Source organism: Equus przewalskii, chromosome 8, assembly GCF_037783145.1.
Source record: "Equus przewalskii isolate Varuska chromosome 8, EquPr2, whole genome shotgun sequence".
Classification (NCBI taxonomy): Eukaryota; Metazoa; Chordata; class Mammalia; order Perissodactyla; family Equidae; genus Equus; species Equus przewalskii.
This window is the reverse complement of record NC_091838.1, coordinates 49,282,256-49,305,187: the sequence shown is the minus strand read 5'-3', so window position 1 is coordinate 49,305,187 and position 22,932 is coordinate 49,282,256. Positions and strand designations below refer to the sequence as shown.

The 22,932-nt window shown below is 34.9% G+C and overlaps 1 protein-coding gene across 16 annotated transcripts in view; it reads left to right on the top strand.

Moving 5' to 3' along the window:
* UBR5 (ubiquitin protein ligase E3 component n-recognin 5) overlaps nucleotides 1-19,816 on the top strand; it is a 123,721-nt gene extending 103,905 nt beyond the window's left edge. For 15 of the 16 annotated variants that reach the window (XM_070630710.1, XM_070630712.1, XM_070630705.1 and 12 more), the window contains 15 exons: nucleotides 453-673; nucleotides 2,038-2,158; nucleotides 2,242-2,340; nucleotides 4,866-5,109; nucleotides 6,552-6,663; nucleotides 7,315-7,459; nucleotides 8,400-8,530; nucleotides 9,897-9,957; nucleotides 11,822-11,997; nucleotides 12,223-12,307; nucleotides 13,784-13,939; nucleotides 14,317-14,430; nucleotides 15,928-16,072; nucleotides 17,665-17,750; nucleotides 19,208-19,816. In XM_070630710.1, coding sequence (XP_070486811.1) covers nucleotides 453-673; nucleotides 2,038-2,158; nucleotides 2,242-2,340; nucleotides 4,866-5,109; nucleotides 6,552-6,663; nucleotides 7,315-7,459; nucleotides 8,400-8,530; nucleotides 9,897-9,957; nucleotides 11,822-11,997; nucleotides 12,223-12,307; nucleotides 13,784-13,939; nucleotides 14,317-14,430; nucleotides 15,928-16,072; nucleotides 17,665-17,750; nucleotides 19,208-19,420 — 2,109 coding nt within the window. In that variant the 3' untranslated portion in view covers nucleotides 19,421-19,816. The remainder of the gene's footprint in view (nucleotides 1-452; nucleotides 674-2,037; nucleotides 2,159-2,241; nucleotides 2,341-4,865; nucleotides 5,110-6,551; nucleotides 6,664-7,314; nucleotides 7,460-8,399; nucleotides 8,531-9,896; nucleotides 9,958-11,821; nucleotides 11,998-12,222; nucleotides 12,308-13,783; nucleotides 13,940-14,316; nucleotides 14,431-15,927; nucleotides 16,073-17,664; nucleotides 17,751-19,207) is intronic. The other variant, XM_070630699.1, reaches the window with a different exon arrangement.
* The last annotated feature ends 3,116 nt before the right edge of the window (nucleotides 19,817-22,932 follow it).

The following is a 22,932-nucleotide window of genomic DNA, read 5'->3' as shown; positions in this document are numbered from 1 at the left end:
ATGTCAGTTGTTATACAGCTATTTAAGTGAGAGATCCAGTTTTCAGATAAAAGTCTGATTTGAGAGCATAAAATTATACCATACTATTTCTCCAATGAAAAAGTACTAACTTGTTTAAGAGCAGGCCTAGAAGAAATGTAGCTGAATAGAATTTTCTTTATCATCTACATGATAAAGGAGAATGCAATACTGAAAATATGAAAATGTAAGAGACTTAAGTAACCACAGATACTATTAAGATTTCTTTAAAAGTTCTCAGAGGCTGCTGTGGTAAATGCACTGAAATTGGTGGTCAGCCAGGGGAATCAGATAGACAAGAAATAGACTACAAGTTGAAGTGCCAGAAAGGAATTACTTAACTTCCATGTGATTTCTTTGGAGTATTAGTAAGTTGAAATGGAAATCTAGTCATTTTTTTTTAATGTTTAACTTTTAAATGTAAAAATTCTTAGGTTCTTCCAACTAAAATGTCTTATGCTGCCAATTTGAAAAATGTAATGAACATGCAAAATCGGCAGAAAAAAGAAGGAGAAGAACAGAGCCTGGTGCCAGAAGAAGCTGAGAGTTCAAAACCAGGGCCATCTGCTCATGATCTTGCTGCACAATTGAAAAGCAGTTTACTAGCAGAAATAGGACTGACTGAAAGTGAAGGGCCACCTCTTACGTCTTTCAGGTATTTGCTACGTGAAGATAGTTTTTCTGTTGCATTTCTTTGTAATAATTCTTGTAAGAATTTTTATTTAGAAATTTCATAATTTTCTTTAATTTGTGTATATAATAGAATTACATGTTATTTTACTATTTTTGTATTTTCCTTATATATAATCAGATATTTAAATGTCAAATTTGAGTTTTCTGGATTTTTGTGTTTTTTGTGTGTATGTCACTATTTTGTCATTTATCCGCATTCTTATTTTCTCCTCACTTTACTGAGGAAATTCTAAGGCTATGTTTTTAATGTTTAGTACTGCGTTGAAGTATATATCCTTGTCAAATTACCAATTATAGACTTGTTACCAGCAGCTCAGCTAAGGGGAACATGTGAATAACTAGAGAGAGCTTTCTAAATTTGTGGTTCTAACACTCACTTGGACTCCTTTGCCAGGTTCACACTTGGTAATTCTCTTGCAAGAGGTAGGGTCTTTGCCTTCCCAGTAAAAATTTGCTAGTATATACTGTGGCTCAGTATGGCTAATCACTCAAATGATTTGTTGAGTATCTGCTTTATGTTCTGTGATTTTGATTATGTAATGTCAGATAATTTTTTTGCTTAGGAGTTAAGCTGCCTAAAGAAACTATATACATTTTATATACACAAAAGACAAGGAAGAATTGTGGACTGGGGTGGCCCAAGCTTCCTAGAGACAAGATGGTTGAGCTGAGATGGTTAGAATATGTAGAAGCAGATAGAAGAAGGAGAAAAGAATGAGAGGTAGGGAGACAAGTTAGAAAGCTGCTATTAGTTCTCGCTAGTGGTAAAAAAGAGGCTGACGTAGCATACTGCCTTTAAGCATGGAAAGGAAATCATAGAAAGGAAGAGAAATTCATAAAGGACTTGATCACTTTGGAGGAACGGGGGGAAGAAAAATTAAAATTTGTTTCAAATCTGTGCAATAGGGAAATAGATGGTACTACTGAAAAATCAGGAGGCAATGTCATTGTAGTGAAAAGGCCATATCCCATTTCACCATGTTGAATTTGAGCTGACTATCATTCGAACTAGAGAGGGATCTTGGAATCACCTAGATGGAGATGGACATTAGACTTTAAGGAGAAGAGGTAAAATGAAAGAGAAGGATGGGTGGCAGCCTGGGGATTTATCTTTACGTAAAGGACAGAAGAGACAATGGAGTAACAATGAGATGTTCTGCAAGGAAGGAATAGCTATAGAAAAGTTCTCCTTAGAGAAGATGTGGTTTGAAGTACTTAACACCTCAGAATGTTAAAAGACCAAGTAAATTACTATCATTGAACCAAAACCAGGAAATTTCTAGAGTTGGCTGAATTACTTCTCTCTCTCCCCTTAAATTCTTCCAGGCCCCAGTGTAGCTTCATGGGAATGGTTATTTCCCATGATATGCTGCTGGGACGTTGGCGCCTTTCTTTAGAACTGTTCGGCAGGGTATTCATGGAAGATGTTGGAGCAGAACCTGGATCTGTATGTATATGAGCGTTTTAAATTCTCTTCTGCCTGATAAGAACATACTTCAGAGAATAATTGTCATGCATTTTTTTTTTAAGATCCTGACCGAATTGGGTGGTTTTGAGGTAAAAGAATCAAAATTCCGTAGAGAAATGGAAAAACTGAGAAACCAGCAGTCAAGAGATTTATCACTAGAGGTAAAGGTATTTCAATTTCGCTATACCATACATATGATATGCCATTTATATAAAGTTTAAAAACAAAAAATAACAATCTTGTTTAGGGATATAGACTGTGTAATTAAAAATGTAAAGAAAATAAATGGTAACCAGCAAATTTAGAGTAGCATTTATCTCTGGCAGTTGGTCTCCTAACATCCTCTAGAGTTGTTTTTTTTTTTTTTTAAAGTATCATTATGAATACATGGATTTAAACATTTTCGATGTGCTTCATTCCACTGAAGTTATTATTCCATTGATGCTCAGATTGTCTCTTCTTTGGCTAGTGGGTGTCCTGGGTCCTTTTTGGCTCCTGAGTCCTTGTGACATGACTCCAATAGTCTTTGATAACTTTCTTACTTTTTGCTATGTCTCATCTTGTGTATTTCCTGTTGCAGACCTTAAATCAGCCATTTCTTCAAGAAGCCCTGGTTCCTTTTAGTAGGAAATTGTATTTTGAGATTATAATCTGGGCTCTAGGGTTGCTCACTGCCTATTGGCTTGGTCATTGTTTCTAGGCCCTTTTAGTGGATAGAGCTAGGAAATGTTGTTTTAAAAAGAAGAAGAAAGGGGGCCGGCCCCATGGCCGAGTGGTTGGGTTTGCGCACTCCGCTTCGGTGGCCTGGGGTTTCGCCAGTTCGGATTCTGGGCGCAGACATGGCACCGCTCATCAGGCCATGCTGAGGTGGCATCCCACTTAGCACAACCAGAAGGACCTGCAACTAGAATATACAACTGTGTACTAGGGGGCTTTGGGGAGATGAAGGAAAAATTAAAAATAAAATCTTTAAAAAAAAAAGAAGAAAAATTACATCATGAGTTCTTATTACCAATTCAAATGCAAGATTTAGGACTACAGGGTTGTTTTGTTTATTTTCACCTCTTAGTCTTTATCTCCTTTCTTCCTAACTGAATATTCAACTTTAGAACAACATTGATAAAATTACTCATTTGCTTTTATCCCACAGCATACACACAACAGTCAGAATCACATCAGCACCACCAACGAAATGATTATTGAAACTAGCTTAAGATTTATTTGCACTTTTTTGTCCTTAGAGCATATCCAATTGGTCATGTACAAGTTACTTTGTTTGAAAGTCATTTGAAATAATTCCTCTTTATGTGGTTTTGCTACCATCTCCATATAATTAGGGCCTTTCGTTTCATTTTGATTTCAATTTTTAGGGATTGCTTTCTTTTAAATTTTGTTTTGATTCAGAATTAATGTAAAACCTCTACAGTGTTGGAAGGCCAACTCTACAGAAGAAGGTATATTCAGAGAGAGCTATTTCCCTTCCTCTCTTTTACCATGTCCCCCTTCCCACTTCAGGTTTTTTTTTAGTTATCCCCCCGCCGCCCTTTTAAAAAAGTATGATCTTGTGTGTATTCATTTACCCATCTCTCTCCTTGACTCCCCACCCTGAGCATGCTATACATTTAGCTTCATACTTATTTTCCCAGTTAACAGTATATCCCAGAGAGAAAGCCGTAGGTGTATATAGAGATGTTTTGCCTTCCTTTTTTATAGCTGCTTAGTCTTATTACTGCCTTTTATGGTTGTATCATAGTTTTTTCAGCCAGATTCCTATTAATTGACATTTAGGTTTGTTTCCAATCTTTTGCTGTTATTAATAGTGATGTTGATGAATAGCCAGATGTTTGTTTCACTTTTTGGCTAGTGTGTCTTTGAGATGGATTCCTAGACATGGATCCTAGATATAGGCAAAGGGTATGTGCATATATGATCTAGCCAAATACGTCTGGATAATAATTGTATATTTTTGCACTTTCAACATCAATACAAGAATGCCTGATTCCCCATAGACTTGTCAGCAGTTTGTTGTCAGATTTTTGCCAATCTGATAGGTAAGAAATGGCATGTCAATATAGTTTTAATTTGCTTTTCTCTTATTAGCAAAAATTAAACATTATTTCATATATTTAAGGGTATTTTTCTGTGAACTGTTTGGTGATATGTCTTGCCCATTTTTTTTTTATCGTTAGTTTTTTAGAAGCACTTTATCTTTAGGTGATATGTGCACTATTCATCAATATGTATGTTTGTCTATAATAGAATGTGCAAATGTTTTTCCCAGTTTCTTGTTTTTCTTTTACTTTGCCTGTGATGTTCTGTCACCAATGGAATATGCCATGTTTTCTTCTAGTATTTGCTATTTAAAAAAAAAAATTACACTTTTGAGCCACTTAAAATTTACCCCTGGTGTATTCTGAAATTGAATGAATTGCCATTTTCCAGTAGACCTTTTAAGAAAGTGTTAGAATTGAGTTAAATTCCATTATCCTGATTTAATGCAGGACATTCTTGCAAGCTTTAGAATGTTATTTATTTGGAATGTATCAGCTTCCGAGAACCCACATTACTTTTGTAGTTATTTAAACTGTCAGAGAAAAGCTAAAATTAGATTTTCAGATTTTACATAGAAAAATTTTAAGGTGGTTTCCAGCACTGAGTTTACTACTTTTTTGGTGTGTTATAATAGGTTGATCGGGATCGAGATCTTCTTATTCAGCAGACCATGAGGCAGCTTAACAATCACTTTGGCCGAAGATGTGCAACGACACCAATGGCTGTACACAGAGTAAAAGTCACATTTAAGGATGAGCCAGGAGAGGGCAGTGGTGTAGCACGAAGTTTTTATACAGCCATTGCACAAGCTTTTTTGTCAAATGAAAAACTGCCAAATCTAGATTGTATCCAAAATGCCAACAAAGGCACTCATACAAGTAAGTACAGATAACAAGCATCATAAAAATTCTTTCCTTGTTTGATCGAAACAATGATAATCATGGTTTTATAAGTATTTATAGTGGGAGAACTTTAATGTACGTTTACATTTTTATACAATTTTATTCTAGGTTAATTATTTAATCTTGTTTAAAGTACTCTAATAGACAGTTTAGCAGTTTGCTCTTTTACTGACATATTATTTTCATAACTTTGTGCTTATACTAGTAAGTTTTTCATCTCAGTTGTTACATGTTTGGAGTGTGGGAGGTTGTAAGATCTATGGTAATATAAAAATTCAATGAGCAGATTGCAGTATTGCCCCCATCCCTGTATTTAATTAGTACAGATACTTGAAAAGAAAATGCAATTCTCTAGAGCATTGCTATTCAAAGTATGATTTGCAGAGTTGCTACCGGTTCCCAAAGAGATATGGAGCCTGCAACCAAATGTAAATCAGCGATATCACTAACCTCATAGCTTAATTTAGCCAGACTTTGTTTTTTAGTAGTAAGATTTTCTATATTAATACCCTGGTGCAAGCTCTTTACCTCCTTGAGGACCAGCACTTTGGAATTAGGATTCTTACCTAATTTTCAAGATAATAGTTAGCAAATTTAAAAATCTCTGAAAATTACAAAAGCCTTAAGTAGGTGATAATTGGGGATTTATGAAAAGTAGGGGCAGAAGACTGTCACTCTTATAGGTGGATGGATATAGTAATTGAAAGAGAGGGAGTTACTAAATTCCTGTTATTTTACCTAGGCTGTAGCTGTATCTTATTGGGGTTCTGTAAACTGCCTCCATAGAGGCTGTGAATGAGTTCTAGAAAGGACTGAGGATGAAAGATGGGGAGAGTACCCCAGCCTTTCATCATTAGTTTCACCATTTGACTTTCTCTAGTCCTGTAATAAAAAGAAATGGGCAAATGTGAATGAGGAAACCTGGGAAATCATAATGTTTCAAAATAACTTTGCTGCACACTCTTTAGGAAACGATACTTCAGTTTATGCTTATGGTTTTAAAATAAGAATAGCTAATGTTCTTGGTGGTTATAATGCTTAAGGACAAAAACTAAGGGTAGAGAAGATTTCACATATGACTTTAATCATGTAAGAAATCTCAGCATTATTTATGGTAAAACTAACATAGCTCCTGTTGCTACATATTATTTCACAGCTTTCACACGACAAGGGGATAAATTCATTAAACAGTTACTGAGTGAACATCTATTACATGTCAGGCACATTCTGCACAATCACTCCCACCCCTCAAACCATGGGGAGAGTGCGAGAAAGGCACTAACACAGCAGCTAAGGAAGGTGATCTTTAGCTGTCATATTCTTACTACGTTTGTCTCATGTCCTCACATTGACTTTAAAATTTAAAGTAGTTGCATTTACATTCATCTAAACAAAGAATATTTTATATTTTCTTCCAGGTTTAATGCAGAGATTAAGGAACAGAGGAGAAAGGGATCGGGAAAGAGAGAGAGAAAGGGAAATGAGGAGGAGTAGTGGCTTGCGAGCAGGTTCTCGGAGAGATCGGGACAGGTGAGACAGTTTTCTATCTTTTATTGAATACCACCTTTTGGGATGAATTAGAGGTAGGCCTATAAATAAGTCTCAGTTATGGACTATTTTTTAGAAAATGAAAGTTCTAATATTTGGATATATATATATCATAGCTAAAATAGTCTAGCCAAATGTTAGGCAAGTGTTCTGCTTTATAAACCCAAGGGCAGTTGAAATTCTGTTGGCTTTTTATTTATCCCACTCAAGTTCTTCATCATTGGAAATTCTTATTAACTTTATATCATTCTTTCTGAAATTTGTTGTAAAATTTTAATTGTGGCAATTGTGTTATTTAAACTCTTCAATTTTTCTCCTATTAGGATGGGTGGCATTTTACTTTGGCTAAAATTTCCAGGAATTATGGGTGGGCCTCTTGATTTCTGGTATTTCAAGGTCCTACTCCCTTAGAATCAAATTGAACTATGCATTGCAAATACACAGATTTTCAAGTGACAAAATCTACATAATCTTTATTTCCCAACCATTATCTGTTTAGGCATTCTGCTTCCTTGGTACCATAACCAGAGCTATCTGTATTCTCAGGTTTTCCAACTTCATGACTATTGGTGCTAATATTTTCATTTTGCAGACAAGGGAAATAAAGTCATAATAGCTTTGGTTTTTTTTCAGAGACTTTAGAAGGCAGCTTTCCATCGACACTAGGCCCTTCAGACCAGCCTCTGAAGGGAATCCCAGTGATGATCCTGATCCTCTGCCAGCGCATCGTCAGGCACTTGGAGAGAGACTTTATCCCCGTGTACAAGCAATGCAACCAGTATGTACAGTGCACTTGGCATTTTTGCTTTTGAATTATAGTTAGTATTTTAAAAGTTGTCAGGTACTGGCAAGCCATGTCATTGAGGACTACAGTAAAAAGGAAGCTTAGGAGGGATAGGAGCACCATTTGCTGAAGGGTAACTGTATTATATAGGTTGAGATTTGTTTGTTTTTCCTGCCTATGCTAGGTTGGCATTCTACCTTGCAGGTTCCTTCTGTGCTAAAGAATTATCTGTGTGTTGTATTTACTTGTACCAATTATTGTTACTTTTTGAAGCAGACTTTTTACCTGTTATCAAGCTGTAGCTAGAACACATTGCAAATAATGTACTTTACTGCTGATATGTATTGCAGGAAGATTTTTATTTTGAATGTTCTGTCAGAGGTTTCTTTCCTCTAATATGAAACATATAAACTAGTTGTGTTTTTTGTCTACATAGATAACCGTATGTACATATTAAGCAAAAGAATAAAACAGAGAAAACCAATTATCTATTTCTTTCAGTAAATCTTTAGCCTTAAATACAGGCATCTTTTTCTCTCTTTTTACTCCTTTACTTCTTCCTTCCCCTTTTTTTCTTTTTTACCCTAAAGGAAAGAAACGTTCTTGGCTCTCTGATGAGGAAAAAAAGTGGAAACTGAGTATTTGTGTGTTTACTCATGGATATCAAAAACCTTTAAAAAAGGCTTGTCATACAAGTATTAAACTAGCTTTAACAAGACTCTGCTAGTGCATGGACTGTTCGTTCCCTACCAAAGTTCTCTATAATTAAGCTTCCAGTTTTATTTAATAAAATACCTCGCTGGTTTAGAAATTATCGTATTTGTTATCCAGGTTTCTTACTTTTTTTTCTTCTTTTTTTTTGGATAAAAGATTGCTGGTTTAGACAAGAAGTTTCAGAGAGTAGGGGCAAATAACATTTGTTCATTATTTACAGGCATTTGCAAGTAAAATCACTGGCATGCTGCTGGAATTATCCCCAGCTCAGCTGCTTCTCCTTCTAGCAAGTGAAGATTCTTTGAGAGCAAGAGTGGATGAAGCCATGGAACTCATTATTGCACATGGACGGTAATGTGCACAGTTGGGAAGGCTACTTTATTTTTAGGATGTGGGTGCTGCCATATCTTGAAATTTATGCTATGAAGTATAAGACTTTAAATGGTTTCTTAAGAGATGGCTTAAAAATCCATGGGTGAGACAGCCGAGTTTCACATGTATTACAAAGAATTTTAGCAGTCACTTAAGTTCTGAAGATATTTTATGTACCTGATATTTAGAAATTAATTGTAAGAAGTTCATCTCTAGTTCGCCGCCATAATACCCCAATGGCAGAGGCCAAATACCTCGAGGAATTGGGGTACAATCACTGAGTTCTTGCCATAAGCATGACATTTCTTTTAGGCCTCCTCATTTTTTACCTTAAAAATCCATGCAAGTTTTTGCTTTCTGTTGCGTAATATATTTGTTTTAAAACTTAACAATATATCTAACAGTTATTTATCCTTCTTTTCCCAACGTGACAAAGAAAAGTAACATTAGAAAGATATGCCATACTTATTCTGTGCTTCTCTCCTGGGGCTGCTCTAATATCCAGTTTGAGGCTTTGAAGTGTCAATTATTTTAGAGGAAAATTTCTGTGTTTTCTTCCTGGTCATGAATTACATATAGTCCTAGAGATGGATAAGCAGGTAGGCTAACCACTGAAACTAAACAGCCACTTAACCTGTTCCAGCCACTTTCCTGTTTCAGAGCCTTTGAATGGTCCACGCCAAAGACTAGTGCTGAAAGTTCATTTTCTTTGCTGTTGCTACATTTTTCTTTTCTTGACTTTTATGTATGGTTTCTTTATTACTCCTCCCTATTTCTACAGGTACTAGCACACTGATACATCTCAGCCCATTATATAAAAAGTTCTGAGGAATGTGCATTTTTGATAAGATTGTTGTAAATATATGTAAGGTTGCTAATTTAGTAGTATTTTCTATTGAATGCAAATAATATATAATATTGACTGCTTTCACCTAGCTTTATGGAGTGAACAGTGAATTTATTAGTGTTCTAGAATAATTAAATACATTAAAGAATTTGATTCCTATTGTGATTGCCTTCTAAACATCTTTCTGTTCTTTTACAATGCTCCCCCTGAACTTAAGTTTTGGTATCCCTGTGACGACTATAATTATTGTGTCTTAAATCAGGTAGCCTTTTAGCTTCATTATTTTGAATCATACATATAGCATGTAGTGCATTTTTTTGTACATTATTGACTGCTCTTAGAACTGCATTAAGACCAGTAAGTGTCCTGGATATTTATTTACTTCAAAACTTAAGTGTATTTATAAATTCTTATAAATTTAAATGTTAATGTTTTCTCTACACTAAATTCTAGAAGTTTCAGTTATCCGGAATCTGAAAGGTTTTTGTTTGTTTTTAGGGAAAATGGAGCTGACAGTATCTTGGATCTTGGATTATTAGACTCCTCAGAAAAGGTACAGGTAAGGGATGTTTTATACATGTGCTAATAATAAGCACTTGGAATTTAAATTACAGAAGGGGGAGGAAAGCTGCATTTATGAAGAAATTATGTGTTTATAAGTAACATGCTTGATTATAGTAGAGAAAAAAGTAAAGATAGGTATAAAGGTGTCATGTACAGAATCAAATAATAAGATTGGTTTAGTTAGGGCTCAGTGTAATGCCACTCACTGGTTGCCTCCAATCGAGCACAGCCTGAATTAAGCTTTAATTTAGAGATGTCATGAATTAATAGCAGAGAAGGAGAGAGGCAGTATGGAATCCCTGGGTTTGTTCCTCAAGAAAGCAGTGAGTGCCAAAGATGCAGAGAAAATAGGACATACGGTATAGCAGTAAGGAAGGCTTTTAGTGCATGATGTTTTTCATTCTTAAGCTACCTGAGAATTTCACTGCCAGCCAAGAAGGAGCAAACCCAATCTCTTCCACTGATTACAACTAATAACTGGACAGAAGACAAAAAGGAACTGCCTGTAGCACACAGATTTGAGAGGGAAGTCAAAACTTAAAAAAGCTGTTATGGCATTGTTTCAGGCAGAAGAGCAAAGCTGATCCTTGTTACTTCATCTTAGCTGGGAGAGCAAAGGCTCTGAGAATTAAACTATAGTATAAATCACTGTCCAGGTCCCAAACTATCTCAGATGTGGCATATGCAGGGCAGACCCAAACAGTATAATAAAAAATAAAAGGCTTTGAAAATTAAGAAGATGACATTTCCAATATGAACCTAACCAGGCTGATTGCCTAGTAAAGCCAAAAACCATTAACGTTCTCTCTATCATTTTAACAAGACTCACAGTTTCATAACTTTATTCAAAATGTCCAGGATACACTCCACAATTACTCGACCACAAAGAACTAGGAAAGACTGACCAGTTCTCCTGGGAAAAGAACCAGTATGCCAACCTTGAGATGACCTACTTGTTGGAATTATCAAAGACTTTATCTTATGTCCTATGAGATAAAGGTAAACACTAATGAGGTTCATAGCAGAGAAACAGAAACTTTAAAAGAGAACCAGGGGAAAATTTTAGAATTAAAAGTACAATATCTGAAAGAAAAAAATTCACTGGATAGGTTAATAGCAGAATGAAGATGACAGGAAAATTGTCAGTCACTTTGAAGATAGAAATTATCCGTTGTGAAGAACAGAGAGAGAAGATTTCAAAGAACAAACAAAAGAACAGCTTTGGGGACCTGTGGGACCATATCATAAGATCCCACAGGAGTTACTGTGGGACTACTCAGAAGAGGAGAAAGAGATTGCTACAGAAAAATATTTGAAGAAATAATAGTTGAAAACTTTCAAATTTGGTCTCAGACATAGATTTACAGATTCAAGAAGGTCATTGAATCCTAACCAGGATAAACTGAAGGAAAACTGTTTAGATACATTATTATCAAACTGCTGTAAAACTAAGCAGCAAACAACAGTGCCTTACACACAGGAAAACAATGATTTGAAAGACATTGGATTTCCTATCAGAAACTGTGGAGGCGAAGAAGACAGTGGAACATCATCCTTAAAGTGCTTTAAGAATTGTCAATCCAGAATTCTATACCCAGTGAAAATATCTTTGAGGAATTAACGTGAAAGAAGCAAAAAGTTACATTAAGTGATTTTATTTAAATGGACTGAGAATTTAAAGACTTAAAAGGCACAAGTTTTGTATATTACAATTCTGAAAGGATGAATTAAAAAGTTTATTTACATTTAAATATGAAGGTTGCTCTATCTGACTTCACTTTGAGTGATTTTGAGAACAAGTTCTTAGGTTTTATTTTTAAAATCAAACTGGGGCTTAATCTCTGATATTCTGTTATTAGGAAAACCGAAAGCGTCATGGCTCTAGTCGAAGTGTAGTAGATATGGATTTAGATGATACAGATGATGGGGATGACAATGCCCCTTTGTTTTACCAACCTGGAAAAAGAGGATTTTATACTCCAAGGCCTGGCAAAAACACAGAAGCAAGGCTGAATTGTTTCAGAAACATTGGCAGGTAAAATAACTCTAATCTTATATTTGAACTTTTAAAAACTTTCAGTTTATGAGACTTTCTAAAATATATTAGCTTTTAAAATGTGTGTATGCTCTATTTCATACTGATTAGAAATGAGGCTGTAGAAAAATTCTAAAAATATTGTATGTATATTATGTATGTAGTGTGGGGTTGTATGTGTTCTAGAATTGTTTTTGAATTTAAATATTATTTCCCTGTTTTTAGGATTCTTGGACTATGTCTGTTACAGAATGAACTATGTCCTATCACATTGAATAGACACGTAATTAAAGTGTTGCTTGGCAGGAAAGTAAGTGATTTTAATGAACCTAACTGCTTTTACAATTGCAAACTTTTCTTTTATAAAATAATTATATCATACTGTTTATGGCATTAACTTAGTATTAAGTTTGAAAGCATTTTTGCCATTATAAGTCATTTTCAAACATTTAATAACATGGGAAAAATCTCAAAACATGGAGGAGATAGCATAACACAGTGAGTGACACAGGTGGGGTTGGGGGTTTCTGACAGACCTGGATCCTGTTGCAGACAAATCCCCTGATCCCTAAGGCATATTTCCTCATTATAAAATGGTAAGGAAAACAGTCTAGTTCCTGGAAAATAGTAAGTGCTCCAGTAGATTTTAACCATCATTATTAGTTCTAGCAGGGAGTAGTGGAAGAGTAGTAGTATTGTATTGAAAAGAGCATCTCCAGCTTCAAAATTATATGTAAGATGTACATGGGGGAGGAGGGACTAAAGAATGTAAGAAAATATAGCACAGCATGCTTGATACTTATCTTCGGGTGGTAGAATTAGCTTATTTTCCTTGTATGTTTTGATAGTTTGACAACCTGCACATTGCTTTATGATTAGGGGGAGGGGAAAAACACATCCTTTAAAATTAGTGTATAATACTAATTATGCAGCTTTTGACTTAAAACACAACTGCCAGTGTTCCTAAAGGTATTTCAAAGGAATTACTTGACACAAAACAATAAAATATTTTATAGTCTTTTTCCAGCGATGCACATCACTGATCTGATATGAATTAGCATTGCTAAAGCTGTAGTCTGTTAATATTTTCTCTAATCAAGCCCACTGATGAATATTGTTTTCTTGTAATACCACATATCATATTATGATATATATAGTTTTTCTTTTTTTATTCTTTTTTTTCTTAATTCTGACCCTATTGAATTCTTAAAGTGTTTCAGCTAAAATGTTCTTGTGCAAAGAACTGGATTTAAAAAGCTCAGCATCCTAGAAATATTCATTTGTTGAGCCTTTAACAAGGATTATGGAGAAGATCATGGAATCAAATAGACTCAGGTTTAACCCAATAATGTGACGTTCAGCAAGTTACTGAATTTCTTCAAGCATCAAATTTATCATCTGGAATTAATAATCTATATTTTATGATCGTTAAGACCAAACAGGATGTGTATTTAGTTTAGGACCAGCTGCTCAGCATAATCACTGTTTAATACTTAGTGCTGGTTTTTGCAAATAAATTACTTGGAACTTAGAATTATTACACTATTGGCTTTAAATTTTTTTCAAAATATATATTACACTTTTTATACTTTAAAAATTAAATGTATTACCAGAGCCAAATATTTATTAAAATTTTGCCTCTATATATTTAGTGGAAGATTATTGTTTATCACTGTCAGTGTTATCTTCAAATTAGATAAAATTCTTTATCATAGACTTTAATTTACTAATGAATTCAGTAAGGATGTTTCTTTCATAATTGAGTTTCTTATGATTACGTTCTTAGGTCAATTGGCATGATTTTGCCTTTTTTGACCCTGTGATGTATGAGAGTTTGCGGCAACTTATCCTCGCTTCTCAGAGTTCAGATGCTGATGCTGTTTTCTCAGCAATGGATTTGGCATTTGCAATTGACCTGTGTAAAGAAGAGGGTGGAGGACAGGTAAAGCAAATATGTAATTTTCTGATTCTGGCAAGAAAATTTGGTTAGTCTGTTGTCTTGTATGGAAACAATTTAGATGGATAGTGACCAATAAAGAGAAGACGACACAGACACACAAATACACATAGAAAAAAGACAGTACTAGAGGTAGAGAGAGAGATGGATGGAGAATTAGTGAGACAGACTAAGAGGCAGAAGAGTTTCTTTTACTTATTTAAGGCCTAAAATGTTTGCATCTCTTAGATACTTGTCAGATACAGAATTATCTTTAGATTTAAAAGTTTTAGAAACTGTTTTTAGGAAATTGTTTTAGGAACTGTTAAGTTATTATTGCTTTGACAAAATTGCTTTTAAAGGAACTGCTAAATTTTTTACAGGTTGAACTTATTCCTAATGGTGTAAATATACCAGTCACTCCCCAGAATGTGTATGAGTATGTGCGGAAATATGCAGAGCACAGAATGTTGGTAGTTGCAGAACAGCCATTACATGTAAGTGTTTTCTAGAAAGTGTTCCTTGATCTGATGAGGCTATTTGTGTCCTCCTGTGTGGTAAACTAAGCTCAGAGCGTATTCAACCTACTTATGAAAAGTCAATCAGTTTATATACAGTGTAAACTACACCTGAATCCAGACCAAGTACTTATTTTCTTTTGAGTAAAACTACTTGGAAAAACCCTGTAATCATCACAAAGTAGCCTTAGTGAGTAAAAGTTTGGAAAGGATGCTTCTGGGACTGAAACAACTATTTTGGGGTCCTACAACCACCCATCCTTTTGGTGTCCCACTAGAAGGACTCCTAGGACTCAGAGGCAGTTGTACTCATAGTTATGGTTTATTATAGCAAAAGGATTCTCAGCAAGGGAAAAAAAATACATCAGACCAAGTCTGGTGGAATCCAGGTGCAGCCTTCCAAAGTTCTCTCTCTGGGGGCACACAGAACACACTTACTCCTCCAGCAGTGAATTACAGCAATATGTGTGCAGTGTCTGTGCTTAGGGAAGCCTACGTAAGAGTCGCAGCCCAGGGTTTTATTGGAGGCCAATCCCATAAGCATTTTCTGTCTGTGCAATCAGCTCTGATCACTGAAATTCAGACTCCCAGAGGAAAGCATGTGCTCATCATAAATCACATTGTTTGCATAAATAGTCTAGGCAGCCTGTTACAGCAGGGTTCATTGCCCCAGTCATTCAAAATAGCCATATCAGTAATGTAGGGAACATTCTAAAATCCAAGTTTCTAAATGCCAGCCAACGGCCATCCCCCCCAATGAGGCCCTTCTAAAGAGCAACATCAGACCTGCTTATATTAACTCTTTCCCCTTCTATGGTAAAATATTTTTCAAGTGTTGCTGATCCCTGTGCTGGAAATAATTGTGCAGGCTCTGGAGTCGTACTGTCAGGGTTCAAATCATGGCAGCACCACGCTCTAGCTGTATGACATGAGCAAACTACTTAAGTATTTTGTACCTTGGTTCCCTCCTCTGCAAAATGAGGATAGGATTAAAGGAATTAATCCATGTAAGGTGCTTAGAACAGTTCTTGGCACACGGTAATTTCTCAGTAAGCTTCTAGATTTAGGGTTTGTGTCAGGGATGTTTTGTTTTGGTCATTATCATTACTTTTCCTAGTATGTTGACAGGATAGCAGATTTGACAAATAGAATCTATTCTTATTTATTTAATGGCTATCCTGTTTGTTATTAACATAATTTTAAAAATTATTTCAGTTAACTTCTGGTATATAACAATACTAACTCACTTTTGAACCTGTAGTCTCTTCACGATACGTTTTTTTTTTTTCCCTCTGCCTGTTGAATCTGTTAATAAATTAAAAATATAGAAATTAATTTTTTCTCTCTGGTTTAAAATGAGAACTACTTTTCTTAGAGAGGCTACTAAACTTAGCTAGTGGGCTTTAACAACAATAAATGCTACATGGAAAATTAAGTACTGGCAGTAATAAAAGGGTAATTTTTGAAATTCTCTAGGCAATGAGGAAAGGTCTATTGGATGTGCTTCCGAAAAATTCATTAGAAGATTTAACAGCAGAAGATTTCAGGCTTTTGGTAAATGGCTGTGGTGAAGTTAATGTGCAAATGCTGATCAGTTTCACCTCTTTCAATGATGAGTCAGGTATGAAACTTTTTAAATGTTTATTTCAGGAATAAACTATATAGTTTGGTCAGTCAGCATTTTCTGAGTTTCTGGTTCTTACATATATTTACAGGGCTTGAGAAATGCTGTATTACTCAGGTTTAAAATTTTTTTTACATTTTTTTAAGATATGATTGAACTATGATGGTTTAGCATTTGGTTATTCTTAATTCTTTTATTGCTTAATTATTCTAGGTTTTAAAGAATATATGGTTTAGTGTGAATACAATTAAAAATTCTTGTGGTGAGCAACCGTGTAAAAAGGATTTTTATATATGAAGATAAAATAGTCTGTATGACAATTCTGTTGGTCTTTCCCGATTGATTCATGTCTCTTAAACTCCCTAGTTAAAGAATTTGCATGATGTTTGCTTTGTAGAGCTGGACCCACAGCACACTTAGAAATGCATAACAGCCCACAAACACATGGAGAATCTAGAAAGAATAACAAGAGGTAGTGATAATCCTCCTGGAATAACATTTACCTTCGGTGCTTGATTTGCTGCAACTCTTTCTTTCAAAGTCCTATTGTCTAGTAATAGATTTTTTAGCTATGACTAGCCAGTAAAACACTGGAACCTCCAAGAAATTCATTATGAGAGGATTATACCTGTAATTAAGATTATTGCATCCATGAAGGTACTATTTTTCCCCTTTATTTTTCGTATTTTATGAACAGCTTCAGCTAAATTATAGTAAGCTAAATTTGGATAAGTTTTTATTTTTCCTTCATGCCTGGCAACATATAGATTATTGTATAATAGTTCTTGTGCTACTTTTTAATATAATTTTTTTTTAAGATTTTATTTTTCCTTTTTCTCCCTAAAGCCACCCGGTACATAGTTGTGTATTTTTAGTTGTGGGTCCTTCCAGTTGCGGCATGAGGGATGCCGCCTCAGCATGGCCTAATGAGCAGTGCCATGTCCGCGTCCAGGATTTGAACCTGCAAAACCCTGGGCTGCCGAAGTGGAGCACGCAAGCTTAACCACTGGGCCACAGGGCCGGCCCCATAATACCATTTTCAATACTTGTAAGAATTTGTCTCAGTTACAAACCAAAAACCTAGGAAGGAAAAAATATATATATTTATGTATGTATGTATAAAGACATTCTTAAGTATAATCCTCAGATCAGCAACACTGGCATCAGCTGGAAGCTTTTTAGAAATGCATAGTCTCTGGATCCTTTCCCCTGTCTTCCCCCAGACCTAGTGAATGGATCTGCATTTTAAAAAGACCCGCCCCCAAGTGATTTGTAAACTCATTAAAATTTGAGAAGCACTAATTTAATTAAGGTCATTAGAAGAATCCTGATGTACAGATGGGATTAAAGTTACGTGATTAGCAATTCTGAGGCTAGTGGTTCATTTTTATAGTCTTGGTCATCATGAGTCAGGATTGACTAATGAACTATAAGATTTTACATTATGCAAATGGTCCTAATTTCCTGTATCAGGAATCAGACCTCCCCATCCTAAATAACATTTTGATTTTATATCTTATTTTTATAAGAAACACCACGCTAAAAATATAACTAATACAGTATACTGAATTTATATTCTTGATTCTTAGGAGAAAATGCTGAGAAGCTCTTGCAGTTCAAGCGTTGGTTCTGGTCAATAGTAGAGAAGATGAGCATGACAGAACGACAAGATCTTGTAAGTTAAAGTTTCACAAAATTTGTAAAAGAAAATATAAAATTCTAAAATACTGTGTATGATAGCCTTTTGTTTTAAGTTTTTAATGGTTGATCATTTTAATTTGGCTAAGGAAATTATGGAAGGTCAGAAATAAAAGAAATAAAAGACAGTTTTGTTTTTCTGTTCTTCTCCTTCCTCTTTTGGGGAGGTCATCCTTCACATATTGCTGGTTTTATCCTGTTGTGTCTGAGGGGAAGAGCAGGAGGACAAGAAAATATAACACAGTTTCCCAAACTGTTCTTCCTTGAATTATTAGTCCTGTAAATTAAACAGTTTCTAGGGTTATTGGGTAAAACGACATCATTTATTTCCCTCTTCAAGAGTCACAGTTCACTAGTAGAAGTTTTGAGAGGTCCCCCATTATTTTTCTTCGTCCAGCTTCTTGGATGTCCAGTGATATAGTCATCTACCCTGGTTAACCACATTTATCCTTGGAGGAGAAACCCTTTACATTAAGCTTGTTTTTACCTATAAAATGAGTGGACTGGACCAGCTTTATCTCTAGAGTACCTTCCATCCCTTTTATGTTTCTTTGAAGATTCTACAGACCCTGACACTTACCAGAGTTTCTTTTTCTGTCCCCTTCTATAGAATTCTAGATGAGATTTCTCATAAAACCGTGCTTCAGAAAATAGCAGATTAGTTCGTTCAGGTTTCCTAGTCACTCTGGGATGTTGGGTATATTTGTCTGTTTAGTTGTACACTATAAATGCATTAGATTTAAAAAGCTTTACCTTAAGAGAAAGGCACTGTCTTACTATCAATGAAGAATGATATGTATGTATATATGTACGGATCAGTGAGGAATGATGTGTATTAATAAAAACAAATATTTCAGGAAAGTAAAGTAGAAGTTATCATTTATCTTATTTCCACTATGTTGGACAAAACAGATGTGTAGTAAAACTCAATATGGCTTATTACATGGATTTTGATGTACAGGAGATGCTCCCCAGCTCTTAATTACTATTACAAAATTATTCTGTATCACAATGCTGTGAAAATACAGGATTATTTTGCTAGTAGATAAAATGTAAAGTAACTTTTCTGATAACCTGTGTGAATTTTGAAGGTTTTTATTTTGGAGACCTTGTGCCTTATTTCCCCTAAGAGATACTCCATGGAATTTAGCCACTGGAAAGGCCCTTAGAGAACATTTGGTCCAACAGCCTCATGTTACAGATGAGAAACTGAGGCCCTGAAACAGTCATTTTTCTCCATATCTGACACTTTTTTCTCTTCTGACCCTGAACCTTTCCTTTTCAGTACAAGAAATAAATTTAAAACCCAGTTCAAAATACTACCCCTTTGTAGGTTTTAACACCAGAATGGGGGTCTATGTATATATGCCAGAATTAAGGGTTGAATGTTAATCTGTTAAAAGCCAAAATTATAATTATTATACTCCTGTTTAGGTTTACTTTTGGACATCAAGCCCATCATTACCAGCCAGTGAAGAAGGATTTCAGCCTATGCCCTCAATCACAATAAGACCGCCAGATGACCAACATCTTCCTACCGCAAATACTTGCATTTCTCGACTTTACGTCCCACTCTATTCCTCTAAACAGATTCTCAAACAGAAATTGCTACTCGCCATTAAGACCAAGAATTTTGGTTTTGTGTAGAGTATAAAAAGTGTGTATTGCTGTGTAATATTACTAGCTAATTTTGTAGATTTTTTCCATTTGTCTATAAAAGTTTATGGAAGTTAATGCTGTCACACCCCCTGGTGGTACCTTAAAGAGATTAAATGCAAACATTCCTTGCTGAGTTTGTAGCTTAAAGGCCTGAGGAGCACTAGCAACATATGACTATAATGGTTTGCTAGTCAACAACTTCTGGGTCTAACCCCAGCCAAAGATGACAGCAGAACAATATAATTTACACTGTGATTTATCTTTTTGCTGAGGGGAAAAAATGTAAAATGTTCTGAAAATTCACTGCTGCCTTTGTGGAAAGTGTTTCAGCAAAGGTTCTTGTATAGAGGGAATAGGGAATTTCAAAATAAAAAATTAAGTATGTTCTGTGTTTTCATTTTAACTTTTTTTATGGTGTTTAATTTGTGGTTGGCTGCAATTGTGTATCATGTATATGGAACTTGTAAAAAGTTCTGGACATTCATATCTTAGAGATGAAATCACTTTTACCTATAAAAACCACTTTTATTGCGGTTTATTTTGGCTGCATTGAGCTCTAGGATATTAAATGATATCACTAATATTTTGCATGTAATTTGTTCATTTGAGTGAGGGCACTTTTTTGTACATATGATGGGGCCAATGCACAATACTTTATCACTATCAACTTTTTTTTTTCCTTTGTATCCCTATTTCAATGAGCAGTCAGTCAGGAGGTTATTGCACTTCAGTTCTAACTAGACATTTGTACTAAGGTATTTCAGTTATGTAAACTCAGCCTGGGCACTTTCTGATAACTGTAAAATGTTTTATAAGATCATGATTATTGAAGATACATTTTGGAAAATTTTAAATGTTCGTGAGCAGCTTAACTACTTTTGTATCTAGCCTTTTTTAAGTATCTTGTTACATTTACTTTTTTAAATAAAGAAATTACAGAAGAAATGTCAAGTAATATTGAAGAAACAATAGTTTTTATTTATGTAGTTGTACATTTTTAAACTAAGGGCAATACACCGACACGGTTATGTGCATAGAAAGTTTTGATTTAAAGAACTGAAAGTTTATATACACATGGACTATAAGAAACAGAAGAAAATCAGTCCACATTTTACAGTTAGCAGAGAATCCTGAATGGCACTGGCCAGGCCACCTTTTCTTTTTACAAATGGGGGAAGTGAAGTGTGACCCTTACTTGGCATACGAAATTAACTCATTTCACTTAATAATTCAGCGACAGGTTCTTTTTTGATGACCCATTAATTATGTAGCCCAGGACCAATTTCTCTAAATTCTTGTGGTTTTAGTAGCTTTATTCAATGGCATAATAAGGAACACTTTTCTTCACTAAGTCTTCAATAAAGTGACTTGAACTAGCCACTTTACATATTGAAAATGAAATTCTCTGAAATCTCTTCTACTTTTCAGTTCCTTTATAGGACTCCTGGCCTTTGGGATATTTTTCATGTTTAAAGGCACTATGCTTTTATTATATAACTTCAGGAGACTGAAGCACGTGATATTCTCAGCCCTGCTGACACAGTAAATAGTAAAAACTAAAATTACAGTAATGAAACATTGTATTATTTAAAACTTACACAACATGCTGTATTAGATTTATGTAAATTAACCAAAGGTTATTTTACAAAGTAAGACATTGGTTTTTATGTCTAAATGCTATTTCTGAATAAATGAAATAGTAATTAGATTAAGAGCTGATTATCATCAATGTGTCTGAAAGAGATAAAATTTATATATAACCTTCTGTATGCACATGATGAGACTGAGAAAATATTAAATGAGAACAAACTAGATATGATTAGGACATTTGAAACCCTAATTGTGAACTTATTTTTAATAGTTATTGAAAGAATGAAAATATTTAAAATAATGCACAATGTCTTAAGTCTTCCTAAATCAAGATTTTGGTTGAAATGCTTTTAGGAATATTAAAAGCAGAGCGAGCCTTTTTTTTTTTTTTTTTTAAGTAAAGCATAAAATGGTTCTAAATGTAAAATAAAGTCATGTAAAATAAAGTTCTCTTTTGGTCTTGTTTAGTGATTAAATCTAATAGAACTGAAAACAAATTTAGGAAGAGAAGACCAAGAATGAACTTTACCAAAAGTTTTCAAAGTTTTGCTACTTTGACTCTCTTTTTCCCTAAATCATCTGAATATCAAGACTACCCAGTATAATGGCTTACTGGCGCAGATTTGAGAGGGTTTTTTAATAATATGATTTCACTATTTAGTACTTGCATCCAGAACATTTCTCTCGTAAAGATAAGATTATTTTTGTGTGTTTAAAGGTAGTCAGCAATTTCTAGGTCTAAACTCAAACTGAGATCTTCCCTTGAGGCAGTAGTTCTCATGCTTTTGTATGCATGAGATTCTCTTGTGGAGTTTGTTAAAGCATATTTTTGCTCATCCTTTCAATCACATTTTGATTCGGTAAGTCTTAAGTGGAGGACAGAAATTTTTATTCTTAAACAGCATCCCAAGTGATTCTGAAACACTGACCAAAGAGCATTCCTTTTTATTCTTGAATATAAATCCCTTTGTTGGTAAACTCCCTAAAGTCAAACCTTTCCTACTTATAACCCAGGGAAAAGTACTCATGTTAATCATCTAATCCTGGATTAAGTTCTTCCCCCTGATAAAGGGCTTGTTGGAAGTGCCTTCTATAGACTGTGCCTGGGTAATGATTGAAAATATTTTCAATGTTTACGTTAACTGAAGTAGGTAGGCATGAACATAGAGATTAATTCTTCTCTAAACACCATTTGATTACTGTTGAAATGCATTTAAAACGTGACTTGTTTATTCATGGCAAGATCCCTTGGATTAAATATAAGCAAAATATCTTATGTTACCTCTCTTAAAATTCAAAAACAAATTACTGGATTGTTATGACTGTGCAACATCAAGTTTCGCTTAATTACTAACTTATTGAGTATTTACTATGTGCCAGGAACTTTGTCAAGGCCTTTACATGTATTATCTCATTTTATCCTATGAGATAGGGACTGTTACCATCCTCACAGACAGGAAACTAGACAACTTGCTCAAGGTTACACAGCTCCTAAATGCTGAAGTGAGACATGTCTCCAGGCATTCTGGAGCATTCCTAAACACTGAGCTATACTATTTTGTGGAAGATAGGATTATAAACAAGTGAGTTGGTCATTAAAGGTTCTGATCACCCTATTCCAGTGTACAGGGGTTTCCCCCACACCATCAAGCAATGTTTACTGACCCTAGCTGGGTGTCATACAGTTGAACTTAATTCTGACAGTATCTACTTGGAGATAGCATCAAATTCCACAGGTAAAGTCCTCAGTCCCACAAGACTGCCCTCCACTTCAGACACAACTGCAAGCCCAGGTTGCTACCTGTACTACTGACTGAGAAGCTGTAAATCAGAGGTTCCCATGACCCCCTCCCTTGGGTTTGATTAATTTGCTAGAGTGGCTCACAGAACTCAGGAACATTTTACTTACT